The sequence below is a fragment of the Chiloscyllium plagiosum genome, unplaced genomic scaffold (assembly GCF_037043375.1).
Source record: "Chiloscyllium plagiosum isolate Xiang-an unplaced genomic scaffold, Cpla_swu_hap1 HiC_scaffold_20, whole genome shotgun sequence".
Classification (NCBI taxonomy): Eukaryota; Metazoa; Chordata; class Chondrichthyes; order Orectolobiformes; family Hemiscylliidae; genus Chiloscyllium; species Chiloscyllium plagiosum.
Window position 1 is genome coordinate 64,815,560 of NW_028270158.1, and position 26,536 is coordinate 64,842,095.

At 45.8% G+C, this 26,536-nt stretch overlaps 1 protein-coding gene across 1 annotated transcript in view; it reads right to left on the reverse strand.

The window, feature by feature from the left end:
* The window catches only part of LOC148146641 (uncharacterized), a 155,879-nt gene extending 138,746 nt beyond the window's left edge, over window positions 1–17,133 (reverse strand). The window contains exons 1-7 of the mRNA XM_087997565.1: window positions 16,762–17,133; window positions 16,018–16,242; window positions 15,475–15,825; window positions 13,407–14,273; window positions 12,956–13,330; window positions 12,653–12,859; window positions 11,900–12,022 (exon numbers count right to left, since the gene is read on the reverse strand). Of these exons, the coding sequence (XP_087853691.1) occupies window positions 11,900–12,022; window positions 12,653–12,859; window positions 12,956–13,330; window positions 13,407–14,273; window positions 15,475–15,825; window positions 16,018–16,242; window positions 16,762–17,133 (2,520 nt within the window). The remainder of the gene's footprint in view (window positions 1–11,899; window positions 12,023–12,652; window positions 12,860–12,955; window positions 13,331–13,406; window positions 14,274–15,474; window positions 15,826–16,017; window positions 16,243–16,761) is intronic.
* Window positions 17,134–26,536: the final 9,403 nt, after the last annotated feature.

Sequence of the window (26,536 nt, forward strand, 5' to 3'; positions counted from 1 at the left end):
CATCTCTTCAGAGTAATTTAAATTACTATAAAGCTAGGTGGCATGTTGACTCAGTGGTTAGCAATGCTGCATCACAGCAGCAAGGACCTGGGTTCAATTCTACCCCCAGGCGATTGTCTGTGTAGAGTTTGCACATTCTCGCTGTGCTTGTGTTGGTTTCTTCCCACAGTCCAAAGACATGTAAGCAAGGTAGTTTGGCTGTACTAAATTGCCCACAGAGTCCAGGGATGTGTAGGCTAGTTTGATTAGCCACGGGAAAAGCAGGGTGATGGGGTAGGGAATGGGTCTGGGTGGGATGTTTTTCAGAGAATTGGTGTGGGCTGAATGGCCTGCTTTCACACTATAGGGATTATATGATTCTGAATTTAATATAAAATTACTGTATTAACAGGATATATGAGCCATGATGCCACTTACTTTGTCCAATATTATTTGTTCCCCAGTTCATTCTGTTGAATGTTAGAATGACGGAGAAACAGAAAAATGTCCTCTTGAAAAGTTCCAACTTAGAGTTTCATTACTGCACAGGCCTCCAGCCAATCAGGAAACCAGTGATAAAGTGATTAAATGATATTTATATTCTTACTGTTGTTCTTTGGCTCTTCATATCTGAGAGAGCTGAACTGTCTGGGATGGTTCCTGAAGAAGTCAAGGCCAAAGGGAAGGCTCTTCCCTGTAAAATGTTATCAAGTGCCCGAAGCGATTTCAATCAGGGAAAGAAAAACAATCCCCTCCCAGGCCTTTTCAACACCAGCCAGTGAAAGTTCATGAGCTGTACCACTATGAAACAATTACCATTTCCGCTTTTTTTTTAAGCAGGTTAATTGCAATCATTTTCATGGGCCTCGGGGACATGTCCCACCCAAGTTGGCAAGAGATTGGCTCCAGTTCAAACAACTGCTGTAAGGCAGTGATAGGATTGACGTTAGGCCTTACTCCAGACTCTAGGCACGAGCAGAAGCCTTTGTCTCAACTTCCAGCAGAACTTTGTTTTCCCCAAAACTATTTTAATTTGGCCTTTTTTTGGCAAGAGTTCACTTAAAAAAATAGTCTGTGGTGTTAACTTTTGATATATTAAGTGGTGAACAAATTCAGTGTACTGTGAATTTTGTTTTAAAACACATTTAGAGTCATAGAGTCATAGAGATGTACAGCTCAGGAACAGACCCTTCGGTCCAACTCCTCCATGCTGACCAGATATCCCAACCAAATCTAGTCTCATTTGCTAGCACTTGGCCCATATTCCTCTAAACCCTTCCTCTTCATATACCCATCCAGATGCCTTTTAAATGCTGTAATTGTATCAGCCTCCACCACTTCCTCTGCCGGCCAATCTATACACGCACCACCCTCTGTGTGAAAAAGTTGCCCCTTAGGTCCCTTTTAAATTTTTCCCCTCCCACCCTAAACCTATGCCCTCTAAGTTCTGGACTCCCTCACTCCAGGGAAAAAGACCTTGTCTATTTATCCTATCCATGCCCCTCATGATTTTATAAACCTCTATAAGGACACCCCTCAGCCTCCGACTCTCCAGGGAATTGCTGTTTGAACAAATTCAGGCCCAGCTAGCAATGATGAAGCTGAGATGATTTTCATAGGAAAGATGAGTTCAAATTAACCACACCCTGATGTACATAATTAAAAAAAAGCATACACATGGGAAATATTTGGATTTTCACATATTTTTACGTTAATTTCCGAATGACATCACTGATTGTTGAGATACTACAAGAAGTTTCCACCTGTCAAACGTCCTCAGCACTTTTTTCCCAATAAGATCTCCTTTCTTTTAAATGCTAATAATCACTACCTTTAACTTCTTTAATTGACTACAGGTGTTTCTGTCCCCTACTTTCTATTCCCTGGAATTCATTTTTACTGAGTGTTGTGAAATACCTTGTAAAGTGTCTACTCTGCTGATCTTAACCTAATTTCCCAGTTCACTTTAGACAATTTTGTCTTTCCACCCTTATTTTTTGTCCCTATTTAAATTTAAAATAACAGTCTTAGACCCACTCCTCTCTCTCTCTCTAAACCAAAGCATAATTCATTCAGGTGCTGATCTTAAGGTTGACTTTGCTTTGAAGTAATTAATAACCCTGTCTCATGACATATTACCTGGTCTAGTATATCCTGCTCTCTTTTTGACTCCAGAACACAATGCTCTGTGAAACTGTCCTGAATGAAATCACTCCATGAACTCAACATCCAGGCATCCTTTGTCAAGCTGATTCATCCAACCTATATGTAGATTAAAATCACCCAGGATTATTGCCATACCTTTCTCACCGAACCCAGTGATTTTCTCCTGTGTATCCTCTCCTACAGTATGGCAAATGCTAAGTAACCGATAGGCGGGTGTCAATGTTTTAATAACATCAAATGTCACAATGAGACACTGTGTTATAATGCAGATGTGTGTTTAATATTGCAGATCATGAGTGAAGAGGTAAATTGACCATAATTTTGACAAACATCTAAATTTCTCCAAAAAAAAGACTAGATTTATTCAGGCTATCTGGTCAACATGATCAAGTTGGATTGTGCTGTGCATCTCTAAATATTGAGGGACTGACTCATTGAGAGCCAGAGCTAGCATGCTGTGCTAAGTCTACCTTCTTCCCCTCCCTTCTCCCAGCTCTCCAAAATTAATCAACAGCTTCCATCAGTTTGTATTGATCAGAGGAATATTGCAAAGTTAATGTTTTGGAATCTTCGAATCTCTGTAGCCCATTTTAGCCAAATTATTCAAGAACTTCGCTTTCCTTCAACTTTTACCTGGTGCCTCCTCGACCTCCTTCACCTTACCATTGGTGACTGCGCCTGGGGGACCCAGGCTCTCAAAACCCTCCCTGAAAGCTCTCCATTCTGCCTCAAAACAGGTTTCAAAACCTAACTCCACCACTGAGCTTCTGATTACCCAGCCTAATGTTTCTACTTCGGAGTTGCCGGTGTTGGACTGGGGTGTACAAAGTTAAAAATCACACAACACCAGGTTATAGTCCAACAGGTTCAATTGGAAGCACACTAGCTTTCGGAGCGACGCTCCTTCATCAGGTGATTGTGGATGGCTCGATCGAGCCCTCCACAATCACCTGATGAAGGAGCGTCGCTCCGAAAGCTAGTGTGCTTCCAATTGAACCTGTTGGACTATAACCTGGTGTTGTGTGATTTTTAACTAATGTTTCTGCGTGTGCATGACTGTGACATTCCTTGCGATGGTTTCCTATATTAAAGGTGCTGTACAAATGCATGTTATTTTTATTTGCACTTTTTCCTAAAAACAAGGGAGTAAGACTATTGTGGCATTGGACAGGCAGGTTGGCCACTTCAGGGTCAGATTTGGCAACCGATGTTAATCCTGATGGGGAGTCAGTGGTGTTCAAGTAAACAACTATCCCGCCCAATTAAATATCCTTCCTGCTGCTAGATTAGCCAGCTCTTGGAACAGAAGACATTACCTGTTTGTGCAGAGTGACCAGTTTCATTGAGATAAGATCTCAGGGCAGTATGGTGGCTCTTAGCAGTTAGCACCGCTCCCTCATAGCGCCAGGGACTCAGGTTCAATTCCACCCTGGGGCACATTCTCCTCTTGTCTGCGGGGCATTCTTTGGATCCTCCACTTTCCTCCCTCAGTGGTGGGTAGTTTGACTATACTAAATCATCCTGTAGTGTCCAGGGATTGTGCAGACTAAGTGGATTAGCCATGGGAAATGAAGGGTTATAGGGATAGGATAGGGGCTGGGTCTAGGTGAAATGCTGTTTGGAAAGTTGGTGTGGACTCAATGAGCTGAATGGCTGCCCCCACACATTGTGATTCTATGGTTCTTTGCAGACTCCTGCCTCTGTAATGAGATGCCCCTTCCCTCTTTTGAGTAAACACAAACTCTGCTTGCCCTCTTGTTGCCATTCTGCTAAGTGGTTAGCACTGTTGCCTCACAGCGCCAGAGACCCGGGTTCAATTCCCGCCTCAGGCGACTGACTGTGTGGAGTTTGCACATTCTCCCCCTGTCTGCGTGGGTTTCCTCCGGGTGCTCCGGTTTCCTCCCACAGTCCAAAGATGTGCAGGTTAGGTGAATTGGCCATGCTAAATTGCCCGTAGTGTTAGGTGAAGGGGTAAATGTAGGGGAATGAGTCCAGGTGGGTTGCTCTTCAGAGGGTCGGTGTGGACTTGTTGGGCCGAAGGGCCTGTTTCCACACTATAAGTAATCTAATCTAATCTAAGTTATTGCAGTTGCTACTGGTACCTAATGGGAAGATTTTGGTGCTAAAGGCGAAGGCTCAGCCCTCTGCCTGGTTTTACTGAGCCTCCACTTGTCCCCATAAAACAGCTGCCCGAGCCAAAAAAGGTTAAATATTTATCTTGAAACTCTTGTCTGTTGAATTCCTGTCCTTTGAGGTGCTTCTGTTGTTGATACAAAGGAATTGTCGTGATGTCAAACTCAGCGATCGGTGCAGGAGGAAAGACACACACAGACAAGCTAACGTGCCGTCCTGAAGCTAAACACACAGATGTCTGTTTATTTTTCTTTTCGAGGTCTGACAAGTCATTGACTTACTGACTCCAGTTTAATCTTGGACGAAGAGGAAATCTGACTTGGGGGAGGAATTAAACAACGTGTTTTGGACAGGCAGGCAGGAGTGCCAACAATACCTCTCTCTCTCCCCGTGACATCACCTTAGTCTGGGCCGTCACATCTCCCATAGACTGCAGACATATCAGCTTCAGCAAATGTCCTGACACAATCTTAAGCTAGTAACAGTTAGAAGGGCTATGGGGAAAGGCCAGGAAAGTGGAGTTGAGGCTGAGATGAGCCACGATTGTATTAAATGATGGAGCAGGCTCAAGGGCCTGAATTTCCTACTCCTGCTCCTATTTTTATAGCTATCTCTGGCTCTGTTTAAAAATGTGCTGGAGTTAACGAGGAAGGTTTAGCCAAATGGAAACCACCTTTGATTATTAGAAGGCAATCCTTTTCTTTCCCTGTCCAAGAATAGCTGTTCCTTATCTCTGTTTGGAAAACCATTTTATTGCCAATTGAAAATCTGTTGCAGTGCACTTGAATCTGAAACCTAAAGCTCACTGGGGCCTGAAACAATCCCAATGTTGTTATGGAAAGAAATGCCTGAAGGTTGAAATGCCAACTCTGAATGTGATTATTTGACCTTTAGCTGTGCCAGCTATATGCTGGTCCTGGTTTATTGACAGTAGAACATGGCTTTGTGCGCAAAAGTGTCTTAAACAGTAGGAAAACGGTGAAGTCAGTCCCTTATTTCTTGAAAAGGAATATGTGCACCAGATCATGTTTAAACAGTGACTAACAAGATTACCAATTCAATTCACAGTGCTCTCAAATGCAGATGCTGTTCCTTTGAACTGGATTTATGATTTTACTGTCCAAAGGATGTCTGCATTACTGAAAAATACTTTAAGGTCAAGATTGCTAATTGAAATGGAATTAATTGTGTAGTGCACACAATCTGTGGATCTGGCACACTGCTGAATGATAACAGCCACCCAGCAAACAGTATTGGTCTTGTAAAGGCTGTACAAAGATACAATAAATGAGTAAAGGCCCAGAGCATGCCTTTAATAAGCAAGCATCTGTTTCCTGTTCTGCTGAATTTATGGCATTGCACATTGTTGGTAAATGACAGATATCCACAGAATATGCTACTGTCACTATCAATAGCTCCCTTTATGAGTGTGCATTAGATCAACAGAGCCTAAATTAACCTCCTTCCACTTAGCAAAAGTGCTTTCCTTGTTACTGCATATTGCTGACTGTTTGAGTTCACAATGAGATCACGATAGCCATGTTCACCACAGCCAACATCAATACTCACTGGCCATTGTAACTACTAATTTCCTGGTACAATAAACAAAAGACCATCTCCTCCATCTTCATGTTATCAGTGGCTGAAGCCGCAATGACAAAGAAACACTTTACAAACGAGTAGATGCTTTGATGAATCTGAGGTGCCATTACTGATGCACAAGATGGTGATGGTTGGCCGCAAGGTAAGACCCTCCAGTTGGAGCTCCTCTGCTCGCTTATTCCTTTTCCTTTTCCCTTTCTCTCTCCTCTCTGCAGTATTTTTCTCTGGGTCTTTCTTCTTCCTCCTCTCCACCGCCTAACTTCCAACCACCCCGTGACCGGAGACCAGATGGGAACTGAGCATGCATGCTGTGTCCCACAGCAGCAGCAGAATGAGCATGGGGTGAGTCACTGATCGAATCCTGGAGCCACGGCAGCAGAGCAAGCATGGGCCAGGCTGAGTTCCAGAGTGATGGCAGCAGGGGAGTCCAGGGCGTGATGGCAGTAGGGGAATCCTAAGTCCCAGAGCTGCATGAGGTGAAGCGAATTCTGGCATAGCGTGACCTACATTGTGCTGCTGAGTGCTGGTGAAGAACAGACTGGAGGCTGGAGTGATGCGGGATAGTTGTTGGACTTGGGCCTGGTGCCACATGATGAGCTGCTGCTGTTTGGAATTCTTATGTAAATTTACTATAACGTAAATTCTTTCCACGTTGTTATAACTACATCATTTTTAACTCATTCTCAGACACTGTATGTAATGTCACTACTCTCCTTTTAATCTTCTTCTGTATAGTTACTATATTCTTTAATATGCACCTTAGGTATGTGCACCTAAGATGGCACTATAAAAAGGCAGCCATTATAGAAACTTTTCACTGAGCACATGTGACAATAAAGGATAATCTATAAAGGATATTCGATAGGAGTGCGGCATATATTGCAGTGATGAGGTTGCAGCTGCTAACTGTAATGTCCAGAGGGCATTAATTTTGTTTAAAATTATATTCTCACATATGGTTTCTTTAAATAATGGGCACTTTGCCAGACTGCCAACGTGGATGTCATTAATTGCATTAATTGACCACAATTTCTGTAATGCTCTGACTAGCAATTACCAGGGGACAAAAGCTTATATCATCCTCTTGGATTATGACATTTCTTACAACGTATGAACATTCCAGTCAATCCAACACAAAGGTCAAGGAGACGAGATATCTCCCGCAGCCAAAGAGAACCATTGAAACCCATTATGACTTAAAATAAGTGATTTCCATAGTTACCTGTTGTAAAACACAATGGATTTTGGTCAGAGCAACAAAATCCACCTTGTTAGCTGAGTGCCTCCACTCAAAGCCCCAATCTCATCTGAAACAACTGGTTAGTGTGATTCACCATCCCTATACAGCTTTGTCTGTTGATCAGTTTGCTTGTATCACCTGAAGAATAAGCCACTCTTGGCTTAGCTAGACAACTGCCCCTAATGTCAATATTTCTCAAAAATTTGTTTCCTTACAAAAAACCCGACGTACAAAAACCTGCACAGCAAACCAATTCTTAGCTTACAACCACTCCACTTTCATTAACCATTCAGCCATGTCTGAGCTCCTACTAAACATACACAACATTCAAGGATATGAGTCAAGTGCAGGAAATTGGATTGAGCTCACTTTTAGTGGTAGTCGGTGTAGACTCGATGGGCTGAAGGGCCTTTTCTGTGCTGCATGAATCTATGAAAAGGATATCTGTGCACAAACAACTGAAAGAACATCAAATGGACATTAACCAGCTGAGTGTTCTCATTCACAGGATCAATGCAGAGAGGGTGCAGAATGTTCTCAAGGTGGGGGGGGAGACCAGCAGGAGGTCATTGTATACATTGAAATCAATGACATAGGATGGCAAAACGATGAGATTCTGAAGGGAATATATAAAGAGGTAGGTAGGAATTTAAAACGGAGATCCTCAAGAGCAGTAATATCTGGATTACTCCCGGTATTGTGAGTTAGTGAGTGTAGGAATAGGAGGATATAGTGCATGTACAAATGGCTGAGGAGCTAGTCCCTAGGAGAAGGATTCACATTTCTGCATCATTGAAATTTCTTCTGGGCTAGAAGTGACCTGTACAAGAAGGACAGATTGCACCTGAATTGGAAGGGGACTAATATACTGGCAGGGAGATTTGCTAGAGCTGCTATTAAGGTGGGGGGTGGGACCCAAGGAGATAGTGAAAGAGATCAATCTGAGACTGGTACAGTTGAGAAAAGAAGCGAGTCAAACACTCAGGGCAAGCAGGGACAAAGCAGAGAACAAGGTAAATTAATTTGCATTTATTTCAATGCAAGGGGCCTAACAGGGAGGGCAGATGAACTCAGGGCATGGTTAGGAACATGGGACTGGGATATCTTAGCAATTACGGAAACATGGCTCTGGGATGGGCAGGATTGGCAGCTTAATGTTCCAGGGTACAAATGCTACAGGGAGGACAGAAAGGGATAGCATTACAGCTGAGGGAGGATATTCCCAGAAATACACCCAGGGAAATTACTTGGGTTGAACTGAGAAATAAGAAAGGGATGATCACCATATTGGGATTATATTATAGATCCACTAATAGTCAGAGGGAAATTGAGAAACAGATTTGGAAGGGGATCTCAGTTATCTGTAAGAATAATAGAGTGGTTATGGTAGGGGATCTTAACTTTCCAAACATTGACTGGAACTGCCATAGTGTTAAGAGTGTAGAGACTGAGGGATCATCAGAGGCTGTGGGGTGACCTTATAGAGGTTTATAAAATCATGAGGGTATGGATAGGATAAATAAACAAAGTATTTTCCCTGGAATGGGGGAGTCTATAACTAGAGGGCATAGGTTTAGGGTGAGAGGAGAGAGATATAAAAGAGACCTAAGGGCAACTTTTTCACACAGAGGGTGGTACGTGTATGGATTGAGCTGCCAGAGGATGTGGTGGAGGCTAGTACAATTGCAATATTTAAAAGACATCTGGATGCGTATATGAATAGGAAGGGTTTGGAGGGATATGGGCCAGGTGCTGTCAGGTGGGACTAGACTGGTTTGGGATATCTGGTCGGCATGGTCAAGTTGGACAAAAGGGTCTGTTTCCGTTCTGTACATCTCTGTGACTCTATGACTCAAGATGGAGAAGAATTTGTTAAGTGTGTACAAGAGAACTTTCTGATTCAACAGGTGGATGTACCTACTACAGAAGGTGCAAAACTTGACTTACACTTGGGGAATAAGGCAGGTGACTGAGGTGTCAGTGAGAGAGTACTTTGGGGCCAGCAACCATAATTCTATTAGTTTTAAAATAGTGATGGAAAAGGGTAGACCAGATCTAAAAGTTGAAGTTCTAAATTGGAAGAAGGCTAACTTTGATGGTATTAGGCAAGAACTTTTGAAAGCTGATTGGGGGCAGATATTCACAGGTAAACGGATGGCTGGAAAATGGGAAGCCTTCAGAAATGAGATAACAAGAGTCCAGAGACAGTATATTCCTGTTAGGATGAAAGGAAAGGCTGGTAGGTGGAAGGAATGCTGGATGACTAAAGAAATTGAAGGCTTGGCTAAGAAAAAGAAGGAAGCATCTGTCAGGTATAGACAGGATAGATCAAGTGAATCCTTAGAAGAGTATAAAGGCAGTAGGAGTATTCTTAAGAGGGAAATCAGGAGGGCAAAAAGGAGACTTGAGATAGCTTTGATAGAGTTAAAGAGAATCCAAATGGTTTTTACAACTACATTAAGGACAAAAAGGTAATGAGGGAGAGAATAGGGCCCCTCAAAGATCAGCAAGATGGCCTTTGTGTGGAGCAGGAAATGGGGGAGATGCTAAATGAGTATTTTGCATCAGTGTTTACTGTGGAAAGGACTTGGAAGATACAGAATGTAGAGAAATTGATATCTTGAAAAATGTCCATATTACAAAGGAGGAAGAGCTGGATGTCTTGAAACGCATAAAAATGGATAAATCCCCAGGACCTGATCAAGTGTACCCTCGAACTCTGTGGGAAACTAGGGAAGTGATTGCTGGGCCCTTTGCTGAGATATTTGTATCATCGATAGTCACAGGTGAGGTGCTGAAAGACTGGAGGTTGGCTAATGTGGTGCCACTGTTTAAGAAGGGTGGTAAAGACAAGCCAGGGAACTATAGACCGGTGAGCCTGACGTTGGTGGTGGGCAAGTTGATGGAGGGAATCCTGAGGGACAGGATGTACATGTATTTGGAAAGGCAGGGACTGATTAGGGACAGTTAACATGGCTTTATGCATGGGAAATCATGTCTCACAAACTTGATTGAGTTTTTTGAAGAAGTATTAAAGAGGATTGATGAAGGCAGAGCAGTCGACATGATCTATATGGACTTCATAAGGCTTTCACCAATTCTCCTATGGGAGACTGGTTAACAAGGTTAGATCTCATGGAATACAGGGAGAAAGAGTCATTTGGATACAGAACTGGCTCAAAGGTAGAAAACAGAGGGTGGTGGTAGAGGGTTGTTTTTCAGACTGGAGGCCTGTGACCAGCGGAGTGCCACTACTTTTCTTCATTTACATAAATGATTTAGATGTGAGCATAAGAGGTACAGTTAGTACATTTGCAGATGACACTAAAATTGGTGGTGTAGTGGACAGCGAAGAGGGTTACCTCAGAGTACAATGGGACCTTGATCAGATGGGCCAATGGGTTGAGAAGTGGCAGTTGGAGTTTAATTTAGATAAATGTGAGATGCTGCATTTTGGGAAAGCAAATCTTAGCAGGACTTATACACTTAATGGTAAGGTGCTAGGGAGTGTTGCTGAACAAAGAGACCTTGGAATGCAGGTTCATAGCTCCTTGGAAGTGGAATTGCAGGTAGACAGGATAGTGAAGGCGGCGTTTGGTATGCTTTCTTTTATTGGTCAGAATATTGAGTACAGGAGTTGGGAGGTCATGTTGCGGCTGTACAAGATATTGGTTAGGCCACTTTTGGAATATTGCGTGCAATTCTGGTCTCCTTCCTATCGGAAGGATATTGTGAAACTTGAAAGGGTTCAGAAAAAATTTACAAGGATGTTGCCAGGATTGGAGGATTTGAGCCATAGGGAGAGGCTGATTGGCTGGGGTTATTTTCCCTGGAGTGTCGGAAGCGGAGGGGTGACTTTATAGAGGTTTATAAAATCATGAGGGGCATGGATAGGATAAATAGACAAAGTCTTTTCCCTGGTTGGGGAGTCCAGAAGTAGATGGCATAGGTTTAGGGTGAGAGGGGAAAGATATAAAAGAGGCCTGAGGGGCAATTTTCTCACACAGAGGGTGGTATGTGTATGGAATGATCTGCCAGAGGAAGTGGTGGAGGCTCGTACGATTGCAATATTTAAAAGGCATCTGGATGGGTATATGAATAGGAAGGGTTCAGAGGGATATGGGCTGGGTGCTGGCAGGTGAGACTAGATTGGTTTGGGATATCTGGTTGGCATAGACGAGTTGGACTGAAGCGTCTGTTTCCGTGCTGTATATCTCTATTATTCTAAGTGCCAATAACTTTGATTTTAAATGGTTAGTAATGTCTGTCCTTCCCTTCAACCTCGCTTTCTGTCTTGGATGCACGTGTGTTGATGTGGGTTGCAAACCCTTACCCCAGGTTTTCAATGCAGCAATAAACAATTCTTTGTCTGAATACTAAAAAATTGTTGTGGTTCATTTTCAAATTGGATTTTAGAAACAGGGTGTGGGGAAACACGTAACAGTGTGATTTCAAAATGGAAAAGGAAAGTAAGAAAAACAATAAGAAACTAACTTTGGTTCAGAAAAGGGTTAAAAATAAAATAAAAACAATTCAATTCACCTCTCCCTCTTTTCCATGACTTGGACATTTGTTTCCATTGGAGGGATTTCAAAATGGACAAATACTAAAATAGGAAACATGTTATCATACTGAGGGCTCGAGGATGTTGATGGAAATATTGACGTGGTGCCCAACCACTTCCTGCACCACCTCGACCCCCCCAATCACCTCAACCTCCTACACCATCACCTCAACCTCCTACACCATCACCTCAACCTCCTCCACCACCACCTCAACCTCCTCCTCTGCTACCTCAACCTCCTCCACCACCATCTCAACCTCCTCCACCACCATCTCAACCTCCTCCACCACCACCTCAACTTCCTCCACAACCACCTCAAACTCCTCCACCACCTCAACCTCCCCAACACAATCTCAACCTCCCCCAACACAACCTCAACCTCCTCCAACACAACCTCAACTTCCTCCAACACAACCTCAACATCCTCCTGCACCTCAACCTCCTCCACCACCTCAATCTCCTCCACCACAACCTCAACCTCCTCCACCACCACCTCAAACTCCTCCACCACCTCAACCTCCTCCCCACCACCTCAACCTCCCCAACACAACCTCAACCTCCTCCAACACAACCTCAACTTCCTCCAACACAACCTCAACATCCTCCTGCACCTCAAACTCCTCCACCACCACCTCAATCTCCTCCACCACCACCTCAAACTCCTCCACCACCACCTCAAACTCCTCCACCACAACCTCAACCTCCTCCACCACAACCTCAACCTCCTCCACCACCACCTCAAACTCCTCCACCACCTCAACCTCCCCACCACCTCAACCTCCCCAACACAATCTCAACCTCCCCCAACACAACCTCAACTTCCTCCAACACCACCTCAACCTCCTCCTGCACCTCAAACTCCTCCACCACCTCAACCTCCCCCAACACAACCTCAACCTCCTCCTGCACCTCAACCTCCTCCACCACCACTTCAACCTCCCAATCACCCCAACCACCACCACCACTACCTCAACATCCTCAACCACCTCAACCTTCTCCACCAACACCTCAACCTCCTCCACCACTACCACAACCTCCATCACCACTTCGACCTCCTCCTCCACCAACTCGACCTCCACCACCAACACCTTGACCTCCTCCATCACCACCTCAACCTCCACCTCCACCAACTCGACCTCCTCCACCAACAGCTCGACCTCCTCCACCACCTCGGCCTCCACCAACACCTTGACCTCCTCCATCACCACCTCAATCTCCTCCTCCACCAACTCGACCTCCTCCACCAACAGCTCGACCTCCTCCATCACCACCTCAACCTCCTCCACCACCTCAACCTCCTCCATCACCACCTCAACCTCCTCCACCACCTCAACCTCCTCCATCACCACCTCAACCTCCTCCACCACCTCAACCTCCTCCACCACCACCTCAACCTCCTCCTCCACCACCTCAACCTCCTCTATTACCTCAACCTCCACCACCACCTCGACCTCCTCCACCACCTCGGCCTCCTCCTCCATCACCACCTCAACCTCCTCCTCCACAAACTCGACCTCCTCCACCAACACCTTGACCTCCTCCATCACCACCTCAACCTCCTCCACTACCTTGACCTCCTGCACCACCACCTCAACCTCCTCCTGCACCACCACCTCGGCCTCCTCCTCCTCCACCACCTCGACCTCCTCCACCACCACCTCGGCCCCCTCCTCCTCCACTACCTGAACCAACGCCTCCACTACCTCAACCTCCTCCCACCACCACAACCTCCTCCACCACCACCTCAACCTCCTCCACCACCACAACCTCCTCCACCACCACCTCAACCTCCTCCACCACCACAACCTCCTCCACCACCACAACCTCCTCCACCACCACCTCAACCTCCTCCACCACCACAACCTCCTCCACCACCACCTCAACCTCCTCCACCACCACAACCTCCTCCACCACCACCTCAACCTCCTCTACCACCTCAACCTCCTCTACCACCACAACCTCCTCCTCCACCACCTCAACCTCCTCCTCCACCACCATAACCTCCTCCACCACCACCTCAACCTCCTCCACCACCACAACCTCCTCCTCCACCACCTCAACCTCCTCTTCCACCACCATAACCTCCTCCACCACCACCTCAACCTCCTCCACCACCTCCTCAACCTCCTCCACCTCCTCAACCTCCTCCACCACCACAACCTCCTCCACCACCACAACCTCCTCCGCCACCACCTCAACCTCCTCTACCACCTCAACCTCCTCCACCACCACCTCGACCTCCTCCACCACCTCCTCAACCTCCTTCACCACCTCAACCTCCTGCACCACCACCTCAACCTCCTCTACCACCTCAACCTCCTCCACCACCACCTCGACCTCCTCCACCACCTCCTCAACCTCCTTCACCACCTCAACCTCCTCCACCACTACCTCAACCTCCTCCACCACCACCTCAACCTCCTCTACCACCTCAACCTCCTCCACCACTACCTCAACCTCCTCTACCACCTCAACCTCCTCCACCACCACCTCGACCTCCTCCACCACCTCCTCAACCTCCTTCACCACCTCAACCTCCTCCACCAACTCCTCAACCTCCTCCACCACCTCAACCTCCTCCACCACTACCTCAACCAACACCACCACCACTCTAAATTCCACCATCAATACCTCAACCTCCTCCACCACCTCAATCTCCTCCTCCATCTCAAACTCCTCAACCACTTCAACCTGCTCCTCCACCATCTCAGCCTCCTCCGCCACCACTCGACCTCCTCCACCACCACCTCAACCTCCTCCTCCACCACCTCATTCTCCTCCTCCACTACTTCAACCTCCACCAACACCTCAACTTCCTCCGCCACCACCTCATTCTCCTCCTCCACTACTTCAACCTCCACCACCACCTCAACCTCCTCCACTACCTCAACCTCCTCCACCACCACCTCAACCTCCTCCACTACCTCAACCTCCTCCACTACCACCTCAACCTCCTCCACTACCTCAACCTCCTCCTCCACTACTTTAACCTCCTCCTCCACTACTTCAACCTCCTCCACCACCACCTCAACCTCCTCCACCACCACAACCTCCTCCACCACCACCTCGACTTCCTCCGCCACCACCTCGACTTCCTCCGCCACCACTCGACCTCCTCCACCACCTGAACCTCCTCCTCCACCACCTCAACCTCCTCCACCACCTCAACCTTCTCCTCCACCACCACAACCTCCTCTACCACGTCAACCTCCTCCTCCGCTACCTCAACCTCCTCCTCTACCACCTCAACCTCCTCCTCCGCTACCTCAACTTCCTCCTCTACCACCTCAACCTCCACCACCACCACCACAACCTCCACCACCACCTCAACATCCTCCTCCTCCACTATTTTAACCTCCTCCTCTACCACCTCAACCTCCACCACCACGTCAACCTCCTCCTCCACCACCTCAACATCCTCCTCCTCCACCTCAACCTCCTCCTTCACTACCTCAACATCCTCCTCCACCACCTCAACCTCCTCCTCTACCACCTCAACCTCCACCACCACCTCAACCTCCTCTACCACCTCAACCTCCTCCTCCACCACCTCAACCTCCTCCACCACCACCTCAACCTCCTCCACCACCTCAACCTCCTCCTCTACCACTTCAACCTCCACCACCACCTCAACCTCCTCTACCACCTCAACCTCCTCCTCCACCACCTCAACCTCCTCCTCTACCACCTCAACCTCCACCACCACCTCAACCTCCTCCACCACCACCTCAACCTCCTCCTCTACCACTTCAACCTCCACCACCACCTCAACCTCCTCTACCACCTCAACCTCCTCCTCCACCACCTCAACCTCCTCCTCTACCACCTCAACCTCCACCACCACCTCAACCTCCTCCACCACCACCTCAACCTCCTCTACCACCTCAACCTCCTCCTCTACCACCACAACCTCCTCTACCACCTCAACCTCCTCCTCTACCACCTCAACCTCCTCTACCACCTCAACCACCACCACCTCAACCTCCTCCACCACCACAACCTCCTCTACCACCTCAACCTCCTCCTCTACCACCTCAACCTCCTCTACCACCTCAACCACCACCACCTCAACCTCCTCCACCACCACAACCTCCTCTACCACCTCAACCTCCTCCTCTACCACCTCAACCTCCACCACCACCTCAACCACCACCACCTCAACCTCCTCCACCACCACAACCTCCTCCGCTACCTCAACCTCCTCCTCTACCACCTCAACCTCCACCACCACCTCAACCTCCTTCTCCACTACCTCAACTTCCTCCTCCACTACCTCAACATCCTCCACCACTACCTCAATCAACACCACCACCACCTCAACCTCCTCCACTACCTTAATCTCCTCCTCCACCATCTCAAACTCCTCAAACACTTCAACCTCCTCCACCACCACCTCCACCTCCACTTCAACCTCTTCCACCACTACCTCAGCCTCCTCTGCCACTACCTTGACCCTCTCCGCTACCACCTTGACCTCCTCCTCCACCACCTCAACCTCATCCTCCACTACCTCAATCTCCTCCTCCACTACCTCAACCTCCTCCTCTACTACCTCAACCTCCTCCACAACCACCTGAACCTCCTCCACCACCTCAACCTCCTCCACCACCTCAACCTCCTCCACCACCACCTCAACCTCCTCCACCACCTCAACCTCCTCCACCACCACCTCAACCTCCTCCACCACCTCAACCTCCTCCACCACCACCTCAACCTCCTCCACCACCTCAACCTCCTCCTCCACCACCTCAACCTCCTCCACCACCTCAACCTCCTCCACCACCACCTCAACCTCCTCCACCACCTCAACCTCCTCCACCACCTCAACCTCCTCCTCCACCACCTCAACCTCCTCCACCACCTCAACCTCCTCCTCCACCACCTCAACCTCCTCCACCACCTCAACCTCCTCCACCACCACCTCAACCTCCTCCACCACCTCAACCTCCTCCACCACCACCTCAACCTCCTCCACCACCTCAACCTCCTCCACCACCACCTCAACCTCCACCACCACCTCAACCTCCTCCACCACCTCAACCTCCCCCACCACCAGCTTAAACGCCTCCACCACTACCTCAACCTCCTCCTCCACTACCTCAACCTCCTCCTCCATTACCTCAATCTCCTCCACCACCACCTTGACCTTCTCCTGCACCACTTCAACCTCCTCCTCCACTACCTCCACCTCCTCCACCTCTACCTCAACCAACACCACCACCACCTCGACCTCTTCCACCACCTTGACCTCCTTCTGCACCACCTCGACCTCCTTCTGCACTACCTCGACCTCCTCCTCCACTACCTCAACCTCATCCTCCACTACCTCAATCTCCTCCTCCACTACCTCAACCTCCTCCTCTACTACCTCAACCTCCTCCACCACCACCTTGACCTCCTTCTGCACTACCTCGACCTCCTCCACCACATTTCCAGGACTGCACTCCATACCTTAACTACTTACTGAGGTAAAAGATTTTCTCACATAGTTAAGGAATGGAATGCACTACCTGGAAATGTGGTTGAGGCTGGTTCAATTGAAGCATTCAAAAGACCTCTGGATGATTATTTAGATAAAAATCATGTGCAAGAATATGGTGAAAAGGCCCAAAATTGGCACCAGACAATGATGCTTATTTGAGGAGCAGACACAGGAATGGTGGCTTTCTTTTGTGATAACTTCTGTGATTCTGGGAGGCATCAACTTTTCATGCAATGCTTGCAGAAATCTTAAAATTACTTCCCAAAAAAACACCCAAATATTACAGAGAGGGCTCTTGACGATTAAGTGTTGGAGAGTTGCCATTGGTAATCATATCCAGGAAGCTTTGGTGGATGAGTAAGTGAACCTGTACCAGAGAACTCAGAATAACCATGATATGTACCTACTAGCAGTGTGGTCTGTCAAAACAGGCTTTTGACAGATATTTTAGTTGAGTTAATGGGAACGTACCTTTTCTTTACTTTGATGTATTGCTTGCTTGCTTGAACTTATTGTTAATGTTTGATCTATGTTGATTTTATTCCGTTACAGTAAGGGTTTAAAAGTGTAATTTTTCATTTTGATCACTTTTGTTAGTCACTATAAAATTCATCCTTTTAAAACTTTGAAACACCTCTACTTGGATCATATTTGTGCATTTCAACATTGCGCTGTTGCCCTGTTTTCAAAGATACTTGATATATTTCTTGTTCCAACCCGCACTAATGAACTTTCTGTTGGAACAAATGTGTATTTACATAAATTATCGTGAGGTGTGTTCATAGATTGATGTACACCTCAGATAATTTGTATATTGCAGAAAAATTCTATCAACTGAGAAAAATTTGAAAGTTGGATTGAATTAACTTCTTTGCAGTATCCTGGAACAAATGCCATTATTTTAATTCCAACCCAAAACATAATCTGTGAATGAATTGAATTAGCTTTGATTGTCACACGTACTTACATGAATACAGTGAGAAGTTTACAAATCACGACTTATGGCGCCATCTTAGGTACAAAAGTACCTGGGTATACAATCTTGAATACAGATTCTTAGGGGAAAAAAATAGAAAAACAAAGAAATAAAAAATCCAGCATTACTGATATTCAAAAGTACAAAATAGAATAGAATCCCTATAGTGTGGAAGCAGGCCATTTGGCTCAACAAGTCCCCACCGACCTGCCGAAGAGTAACCCACCCAGACCCATTCCCCTGCCCTATTACTCTACATTTCCCCGGACTAATTCACCTAACCTACACATCCCTGAACACTATGGGCAATTTAGCATGGTCAATTCATCCAACCTGCACATCGTTGGCCTGTGGGAACATGGCTCACAGTAATAAATTTGAAAAATAAAGAAATTAACTATTATGCAATAATATAATGGAAAAAAGGAATAAATTAAAAAAGAGAAAAATTAAACCATTGCAGCGCCAGGAACCTGGGTTCGATTCCAGCCTTGGGCGACTGTGTGGAGTTTGCACATTCTCCCCATGTCTGTGTGAGTTTCCTCTGGGTGCTTGTGTTTCCTCCCACAGTCCAAAGATATCCTAGTTAGGTGGATTGGCCACGCTAAATTGCCCATAGTGTTCAGGGATGTGTAGGCTAGGTGCATTAGTCAGGGGAAATGTCACGTGTTAGAGGAATGGGTCTGGGTGGGATACTCTTCAGAGGGTTAGTGTGGACTTGTTGGGCCAAATGGTCTGTTTCCACACTGTAGGGAGTTTACGATTCCATGATTCCATGACTCGACACCCCGACTCCCAATTGGAATCCTGTGCTGAACCCCCACAATGCTGAAGTCGCTGCCAAGGAGATTCAGACCGATGCTGATGAAAACCACCACTGAAGCTGCCAAAAGGATTCCCAAGCCAGTCACTGGACTCCCGGGTCTGGACAGGCCTCATCTTCAAAGCTGCTGCAAAACAGTCGAAGGACTTACTCGGGCACAGTCATGAGGAACAGCTGGATCAACACCACATTCTCCGCTGCAGCAATCTCTCAGAGCCTCCTTCCTTACTTGAAGTTGCCAAATAAAGGTCAGGCAAACTTGATTTTAAGAGGAAAAATTGATATGTCAGATCTGCTAATGGAAGTAGACAGGCCAGGAACCCGAGCAACTCTTACCCTTCCACTTCCATCTTGATGCGGACTTGAGGGGAGCAAACTCTCCTCCAGTATTTCTGTCATACTTCTGAACCTTTGATTGTCCTGTTATTCATTGAAAAGAATTTGAGCTACACTTAAACATTGTTTTTTCAAACAAGAAACTAACTATTTATATCAATAAGGACCAATCGACTTGAACTCCGGTTCTTACGACAGATCGTCCCTTATTTATTGGGAGGAGAGGAAGTCGGTTTTCAGGACATAACTTTTGGCGAATATTTAACTCAGATTGAAGTTAGAGGCTCAAAGAAAGGAATTAAAAGAGGTTTCTGTTTGTTAGGTAGTTAAACTTTCGTCTCGAAAAGGGAAAGTTGATCTTTCCAAGCCTGACATTTGCCAATTGCAGAGGCTGACCAAGAAATGCAAAGGTGGACTGCTTAATCAATTAACTTGACACTAAATCATTTTGATTCTTGAGAAGGATTCTATGCTTAGCTGAACAAGTGCTGGGTTATTTAAGCTACTCTGTATGTCTTATTCTTGTCGATAAAAACAAAACCGCTGAAATAAATATTTGTGCGTAAGAACACCTTCAAAAGGTTTGACGAATTGTGTGCAGTGGCACAAGTAAAAGTTACAACCTCCTGTCCAGATCCTTCAGGAGGCTATGTTCTTACAGTTGAGGGGTTCTCACAGTAAGTTTACAGTTCGATATTGGGCGTGTGGCCAAATAACTGAACAGAGGTCACTTGGATCTCTTTCTGAAGAGGCTTGCATTATTATCCCCAAGTGGGTGTCTAAGGCAAATCCACATCTTGTCAGGCTTTAAATCTTAGACAGAAGGGTATGTTCTGTCTTCTCTCAATAACAGCTAATAAAATACCCTAACTGAGCTCCTAATAAGATTATTCTGATCTGCTGCTAACCACGCCAAATTGAAAATGTTAGGTATCAAATCTTTCTCCTTCCTGGAGATCTGCCATACCAGAGACTGTTACATCCCCCTGCACTCCACAGCATTTGTTTGCACTAATTTATCATATTCTGAGCACTCATTCAATGAGCAATTGGCATCTCAGGGTGATCGATTGAAATCAGTAACCCCAAAATGAAATCACACAGCTCTCAAGCCATGACAATTACAAGCATTTACTCATCTTCAAAACAGAGGAAGAATTCAATTAAAATAAACTGATGATCAACTTACATAGAATGAAACTGAAATAAGTAAAATAAGGCATTCCTCAACCATGAAGTAATCAAGGGAAATTTTTAACGAAGTCTCGAGCATTATTCTATCTCTCAGTGGCATGCAGCGTGTGATTGTCTAATTATAACGATTACTACAGTTTTATTGTAATTTGACCATGCAAAATTCTGGATGTGATATCTCCTTAGCTTCAGGTAAGGAGAGATGATAAGTTCTCCTTAGTTATTCACCTGCCTTCTTTAATCGAAGAAACAAAGTTTGTTTAAAATGAATACCTTCCCTCATGGATATCTTTCTGCCAGACCAAAGGAATGCGTGCTTTAAAGGAGCTGATTTAACCAGCTGTCTAAATTAACAAAAAGAGTGAGTTTATTAGTTACTACCTGTGATAAGATATAATAATACAATACATAAACACACAGAGTTTCTGAAAAGATAAATGTGAACCATATGCCAGTTTCTTGAGATTTAACAAGCTGTGATTATATTTGAGTACTTTTAAATGGCTCGCGAAATAAAAGAATTATGATATGAATTAAGCACTATCTGTAGTCAAGACTCTGCAAATTACACAATTCATGAAAAATAGGGGTGGCACGGTAGTTCAGTGGTTAGCACTGCTGCCTCGCAGTGCCAGGAACTCAGGTTCGATTCCAGCCTCGGGCGATTGTCTGCGTAGAGTTTGCACATTCGCCCTGTGTTTGGGTGGGTTTCCTCCGGGTGCTCCAGTTTCATCCCATTGTCCAAAGATGCGCAGGTAAGATGAATAGGACGGCACTGTGGCACAGTGGTTAGCTCTGCTGCCTCACAGCGCCAGAGACCCGGGTTCAATTCTTGCCTCGGGCAACGGTTCATGTGGAGTTTGCACATTCTCCCCGTGTCTGCGTGGGTTTCCTCCGGGTGCTCCAGTTTCCTCCCACAGTCCAAAAATGTGCAGGTCAGGTGAATTGGCCATGCTAAACTGCCCGCAGTGTCAGGTGAAGGGGTAAAGGTAGGGGAATGAGTCTGGGTGGGTTGCTCTTCGGAGGTTTGGTGTGGACTTGTTGAGCTGAAGGGCATGTTTCTGCACTGTAGGGAATCTAATCTCATCTAATGCACCCAGTCACCCTGCCCTAGCAAGGATGTTATCACATTAGAAAGGGTGCAGTTAAGATTTACAGGGATGTTATTGATAAGGAGAGGTTGCATAGGCTGAGGCTATTTTCCCTGGATTGTAGGATGTAGAGGGGTGGCTTTATACAGGTTTATAAAATCTTGAGGGGCATAGATAAGGTGACTAGGATAAAGAGGTTTAAAATGATAATTCAAAACTAAACTCTTTCCACACTCTTTCAATGGGCAGAAGGTTAAAAAAAAGTTTGAAACATGTATCAGCAGTTTTAAGAACATCTTCTTCCTCGATGTTCATGGAATTTTGAATGAACCTTTCATATATTTGAGCTGATGTTTCTCTGCCTCTTCACCATTGCTATAACACTATATTCTGCATTCTGCTCTGTATATATTTATATAAGGTATGATTTATCTGGTTAGCATGCAAAACCATACTTCTTATTGTATTTCGGTGTGTGATATGAATAAATCAAATCAAATAAAATAATTTTAAGGTGAGAGGAGCAAGATTGAGAAGGGACCTGAGGAGCAATTTTTTCACACAGAGGGGGTTCATATTAGATTAGATTAGATTACTTACAGTGTGGAAACAGGCCCTTCGGCCCAACAAGTCCACACCGCCCCACCGAAGCGCAACCCACCCATACCCCTACATTTACCCCTTACCTAACACTACGGGCAATTTAGCATGGCCAATTCACCTGACCTGCACATCTTTGGACTGTGGGAGGAAACCGGAGCACCCGGAGGAAACCCACGCAGACCCGGGGAGAACGTGTAAACTCCACACAGTCAGTCGCCTGAGACGGGAATTGAACCCGGGTCTCTGGCTCTGTGAGGCAGCAGTGCTAACCACTGTGCCACCGTGCAGCCCACAATGTGAAATGAACTGACAGAAGAAGTGGTAAGTTTACAATTCAGCTCCAACATTTAAAAGGCATTTGGACAGGTACATGAAAATGAAAGGTTTAGAGGGATATGGGCCAAATGCAGTTAAATGGACTAGTTCTGTTTGGAAAACATGATCAGCATGGATGAGTTGAAACGAAGGGTCTGTTTGCATGCTGTAAGACCTGATGTCCCTCTGCCTGTGGGCGTGTAATGTAACCAATCATCAATCGGGAAATTTTCCTGTAGAAAGAGTCTCCCCCACTTAATAGGTTGTACAAACTACAGGACCATCATCATTTGCAAGCTTTTTAAATATAAATTCCTGCTTAGTTAACACCTGGACTAGTAGAAACAAAGAGATCTGAAACACTCAACCAATCTCCTGGTTAACTTTATCCAAAGTTACCTTAGCTGTGCTAAAACAGGTGGTGAAATATTACAGACAGCCTCATTGTTAGACGGGGAAAGTCACCTCAACTTCACAAAGATCCGGTCTATTAATAATTCTTTCTCTCTCCCTCTCTGGGGATGGATCCTGAGCACTGCCAAAATTTGCTACTTTTACCTTAGTTTGTATTTTGTCCAAAATACATGTAGGTTCAAGTAAGTGGAGATGACAGATTCTGTGTAAGGAGCTGCTCGTCCAATCACAGATAGCTTCTTACCAGTGTTTCATAATGAAGTTCATTAATGCACCCATCTGTGATTGGACGGGGAATCAGAGGGTTGGTCCTGGAGATCAGCCAGAGATTCACGAGGACTGCTACAAAGGAGGCAAGCCAGGGATGGGGCAGGAAAGGGGCAAGTCAGGGAGGGGGTGGATAAGGGCAGACTGCAAAGAAGAGGGGCAAGTCAGTGAGGGAGAGAGGTCAACAGGAAGGGAGGGGAGGAGAGGGGCAAGTGAGGGACAGGGGAGAAGGGAAGTCAGGGAGGAGGCAATCAGAGAGGGTGAGTGAAGCTCAGTAAAGCTATTGAGGTTCAACATATCAGTCTAATGGAAAGGTCTGGAGATAGGCCAAACATCAGCCACTTCCAGCAGAGTCACTTGAGTGATAATCATATTCTTCTGTCACTCAATTGTCCCCAGACTGAGGTCTCCACCAGCATGAAAGTTTGAACCATGACATTATTGCAAGTCAAGGGCAGAGGGAAGGTTACATATCAGCAAAGAGATCAAAGAGGCATCAACGGTAGAGACTGCATGGGTCAGCGATCAACTGGGAAGAGAAATTGAGGGGACAGAGTTGAGAGGAGAGGATCGAGATGGCTGCAGTATCGGACGTGGGAGCTACAGTGTGTGTGAGAGAGAGAGGCTGTAACGGAATGAATGTCCCCTGATATGTTGGAAAATGGGGGTGAGATGGGGAGGACAACAGAGGAAACGTGACTATTCCACTTTTGCTCATGCTTACCAATGGACTTTACTTGCCCCAGCTTCTTTCTGGAATTTGTGAACAGAGATGTGGCCCTCTGTAAATGTTGGACAGTCTTGATTTAAGATGAACAGTGAATGATAAACATTCTCACAAGGAAGAAGCCATAGTGACACTCCATAAACACTACATATATCAGTTAATTTGGTGACAAATGATTGAATGAGGATCATAAACGCCTCTGAACATGCATATACACTGTTCAGCACTAAGTCCCACTCATGGATTCACATTGTTACTTTTACTGAATACCATTTGGTGTCGCAATGGAAAATCACCCCACAGCTGAGTGAAGCTATTGAAGTTCAACATATCAGTCTAATGGAAAGGTCTGGAGATAGGCCAAACCTCAGCCACTTCCAGCAGAGTCACTTGAGTGACAATCATATTCTTCAGTCACTCAATTGTCCCCAGACTGAGGTCTCCACCAGCATGAAAGCTTGAACTCTGACATTACTTTATTGCATGGCTAAATAGGAATGCTTGTATCTATTAAAAGTCATAAATGGCCCTGTGAAGTCTTGACAGAACAGTCAAACACAATAGGGTAGATGGCCAACAGAACTATCATTCATGACACTGGGTTGCCCCTTAAGGAGGTTCACACATTCAATCATTTCATCTCGAAGGATGAAGTGACTGGCTGCAGTTTGGCAGCTTTTATTTTGTGCCATTTCTTTTTCAGAAAACATTTCACTGTCACTGAAACTTAACAAGTAAGAGATGCTTTTGGTTAGTTTGCTGTTCACAGCCAAACTCCTTCTTCCTCTGCTACTGTAAAGAACCGAACTGCTTTAGTGACTATGTATATAAAGATATTTTTATGAATAAAGTATATTTTTGAAATAAAAAGAATGTCACTTTCAATGAAACTGACATGTTCATTTCCACGGTTCTGAAAGCTCTCAGCCAAAGCAATGGGATTGTCGTTTCCTGAAGGTGTTTTCAAGGGGAGAACGTACTTCTCTAATCTCTCTGGATGTCAGCTTTATTTTCACCTGGAATGTTTGTGTGGGTGGAAAGTGCTTTCTCTAGCCTGAGGTCAGAAATTTGAAGCTCGCAGACTTGACCTCTGCTACCTGCCCCCTCATTAAGATATAAAAAAATGACAGGCTGTGGAGCTCTGTGTAAGCACTGATAGGGGAGTCTTTGTCAATCAACTTCCTGTGTAATGCCCATTAAAAACACAGTCTGACCTCTTTTGGAGCCTCCCTTTTTAGATAAACGGGGAATGGATTCATTAAATGCAGGAACCCAATCAGTTCAGATAAACACCAGCCTCAGGTCCAGAAGATACTGTTTTGGGGAACTGCTTTCATGAAACAATTCAATAGTTAATAAACACCCACAGTGTATCAGTCACAGTTCACTATGCTGTCAAAGCAAGACTATTTTAGTTTAGTCTGATCTCAAAACCTTATGCTAATGATAAAGCTTCTTTAAAGTTCCAAGTACATACCCACAGTCTGAACACATACCTGGTGGGGTTTGATCAAGCTCTCACGGAGACCATTACCGTACAATGTTCCAGCCCAAAGTTATTTAACACAGGTCTCACCGAAAGTGTTGTTCAGAAGACATGGCTCTGCTGTTATGTTGAGGTTAAGTGGTGTTAGTGTACTGTTCTAGTGATGCTGTAAACCATACAAAGATCCTGCTGCTGTAGCTGTAGCTGTGGGTTTGGGTTTGGGTTTGGGCCTGCCTGTTCTTGGATTCTGCTACAGAGACCTCCCGATCCGACTAACTTCAATCAGACTGATTTAAGACCACAAGACACAGGAGCAGAGGTAGAACATTCAGCCCACTGTGTCTGCTCTGCTATTCAATGAGATCGTGCCCGTTGTGATTGTAACAAGTTCCCTGTTTGGGGCTGTTAATCTGGTCCAATCAGGGAGATCTGGTGACAAGGAAAAAAGGGTGAGTTTTCCTCGAAAACCTCCTCCTCTGCTATTGGTTGCACTTCAGTTCCGCGCTCCTGATCTTTGGGCACCCAGTACAGAGGAGGGAGGGCAGGTCTGAAGACCTCCTCGTGTGTCTGCTCCTGGGCCTGGCCAAACTGGCCATCAACAGGTCCAGGCAGCGGGCCGTGGAGGGGGTCGTTAGGGCCGACTGCCTGCCCCTCTTCCGCGGTTACGTTAGGGCCCGGGTGTCCTTGGAGAAGGAGCACGCGGTGTCCAACAACAGCCTGGAGTTGTTCAGGGAGAGGTGGGCGCCGCAGGGAGTGGAGTACATCATTTCCCCCTCCAACTCTATTTTGATTTAGTCCCTACCCTCCCCCTCACTGTTTTGATCACACGGCACTGTCCTTTGATGTGAAGGGCAGTGTTTGTCACTGGCCACCCGGGTGTTTTCCTATCTTCCTGGTGGTGGAAATTGAATAAAGATTCGTGCACTTTGTGTCTTTCACTGTGTCTCACACCTATACACACACACCATGGGTGCTGGGGATAAAATAAACACTACCGCACTTAGGTGGTAGTGTGGGGGTTAAAAGAAAAAAAAGGGGAGTGTCCAACTCTATTTTGATTTAAAAGAAGAAAAAATAAAAAAAAATTAAAAAAATTAAAAAAAGGGATTTTTACCCTGGAAAAGAAAAAAAAAGGGCG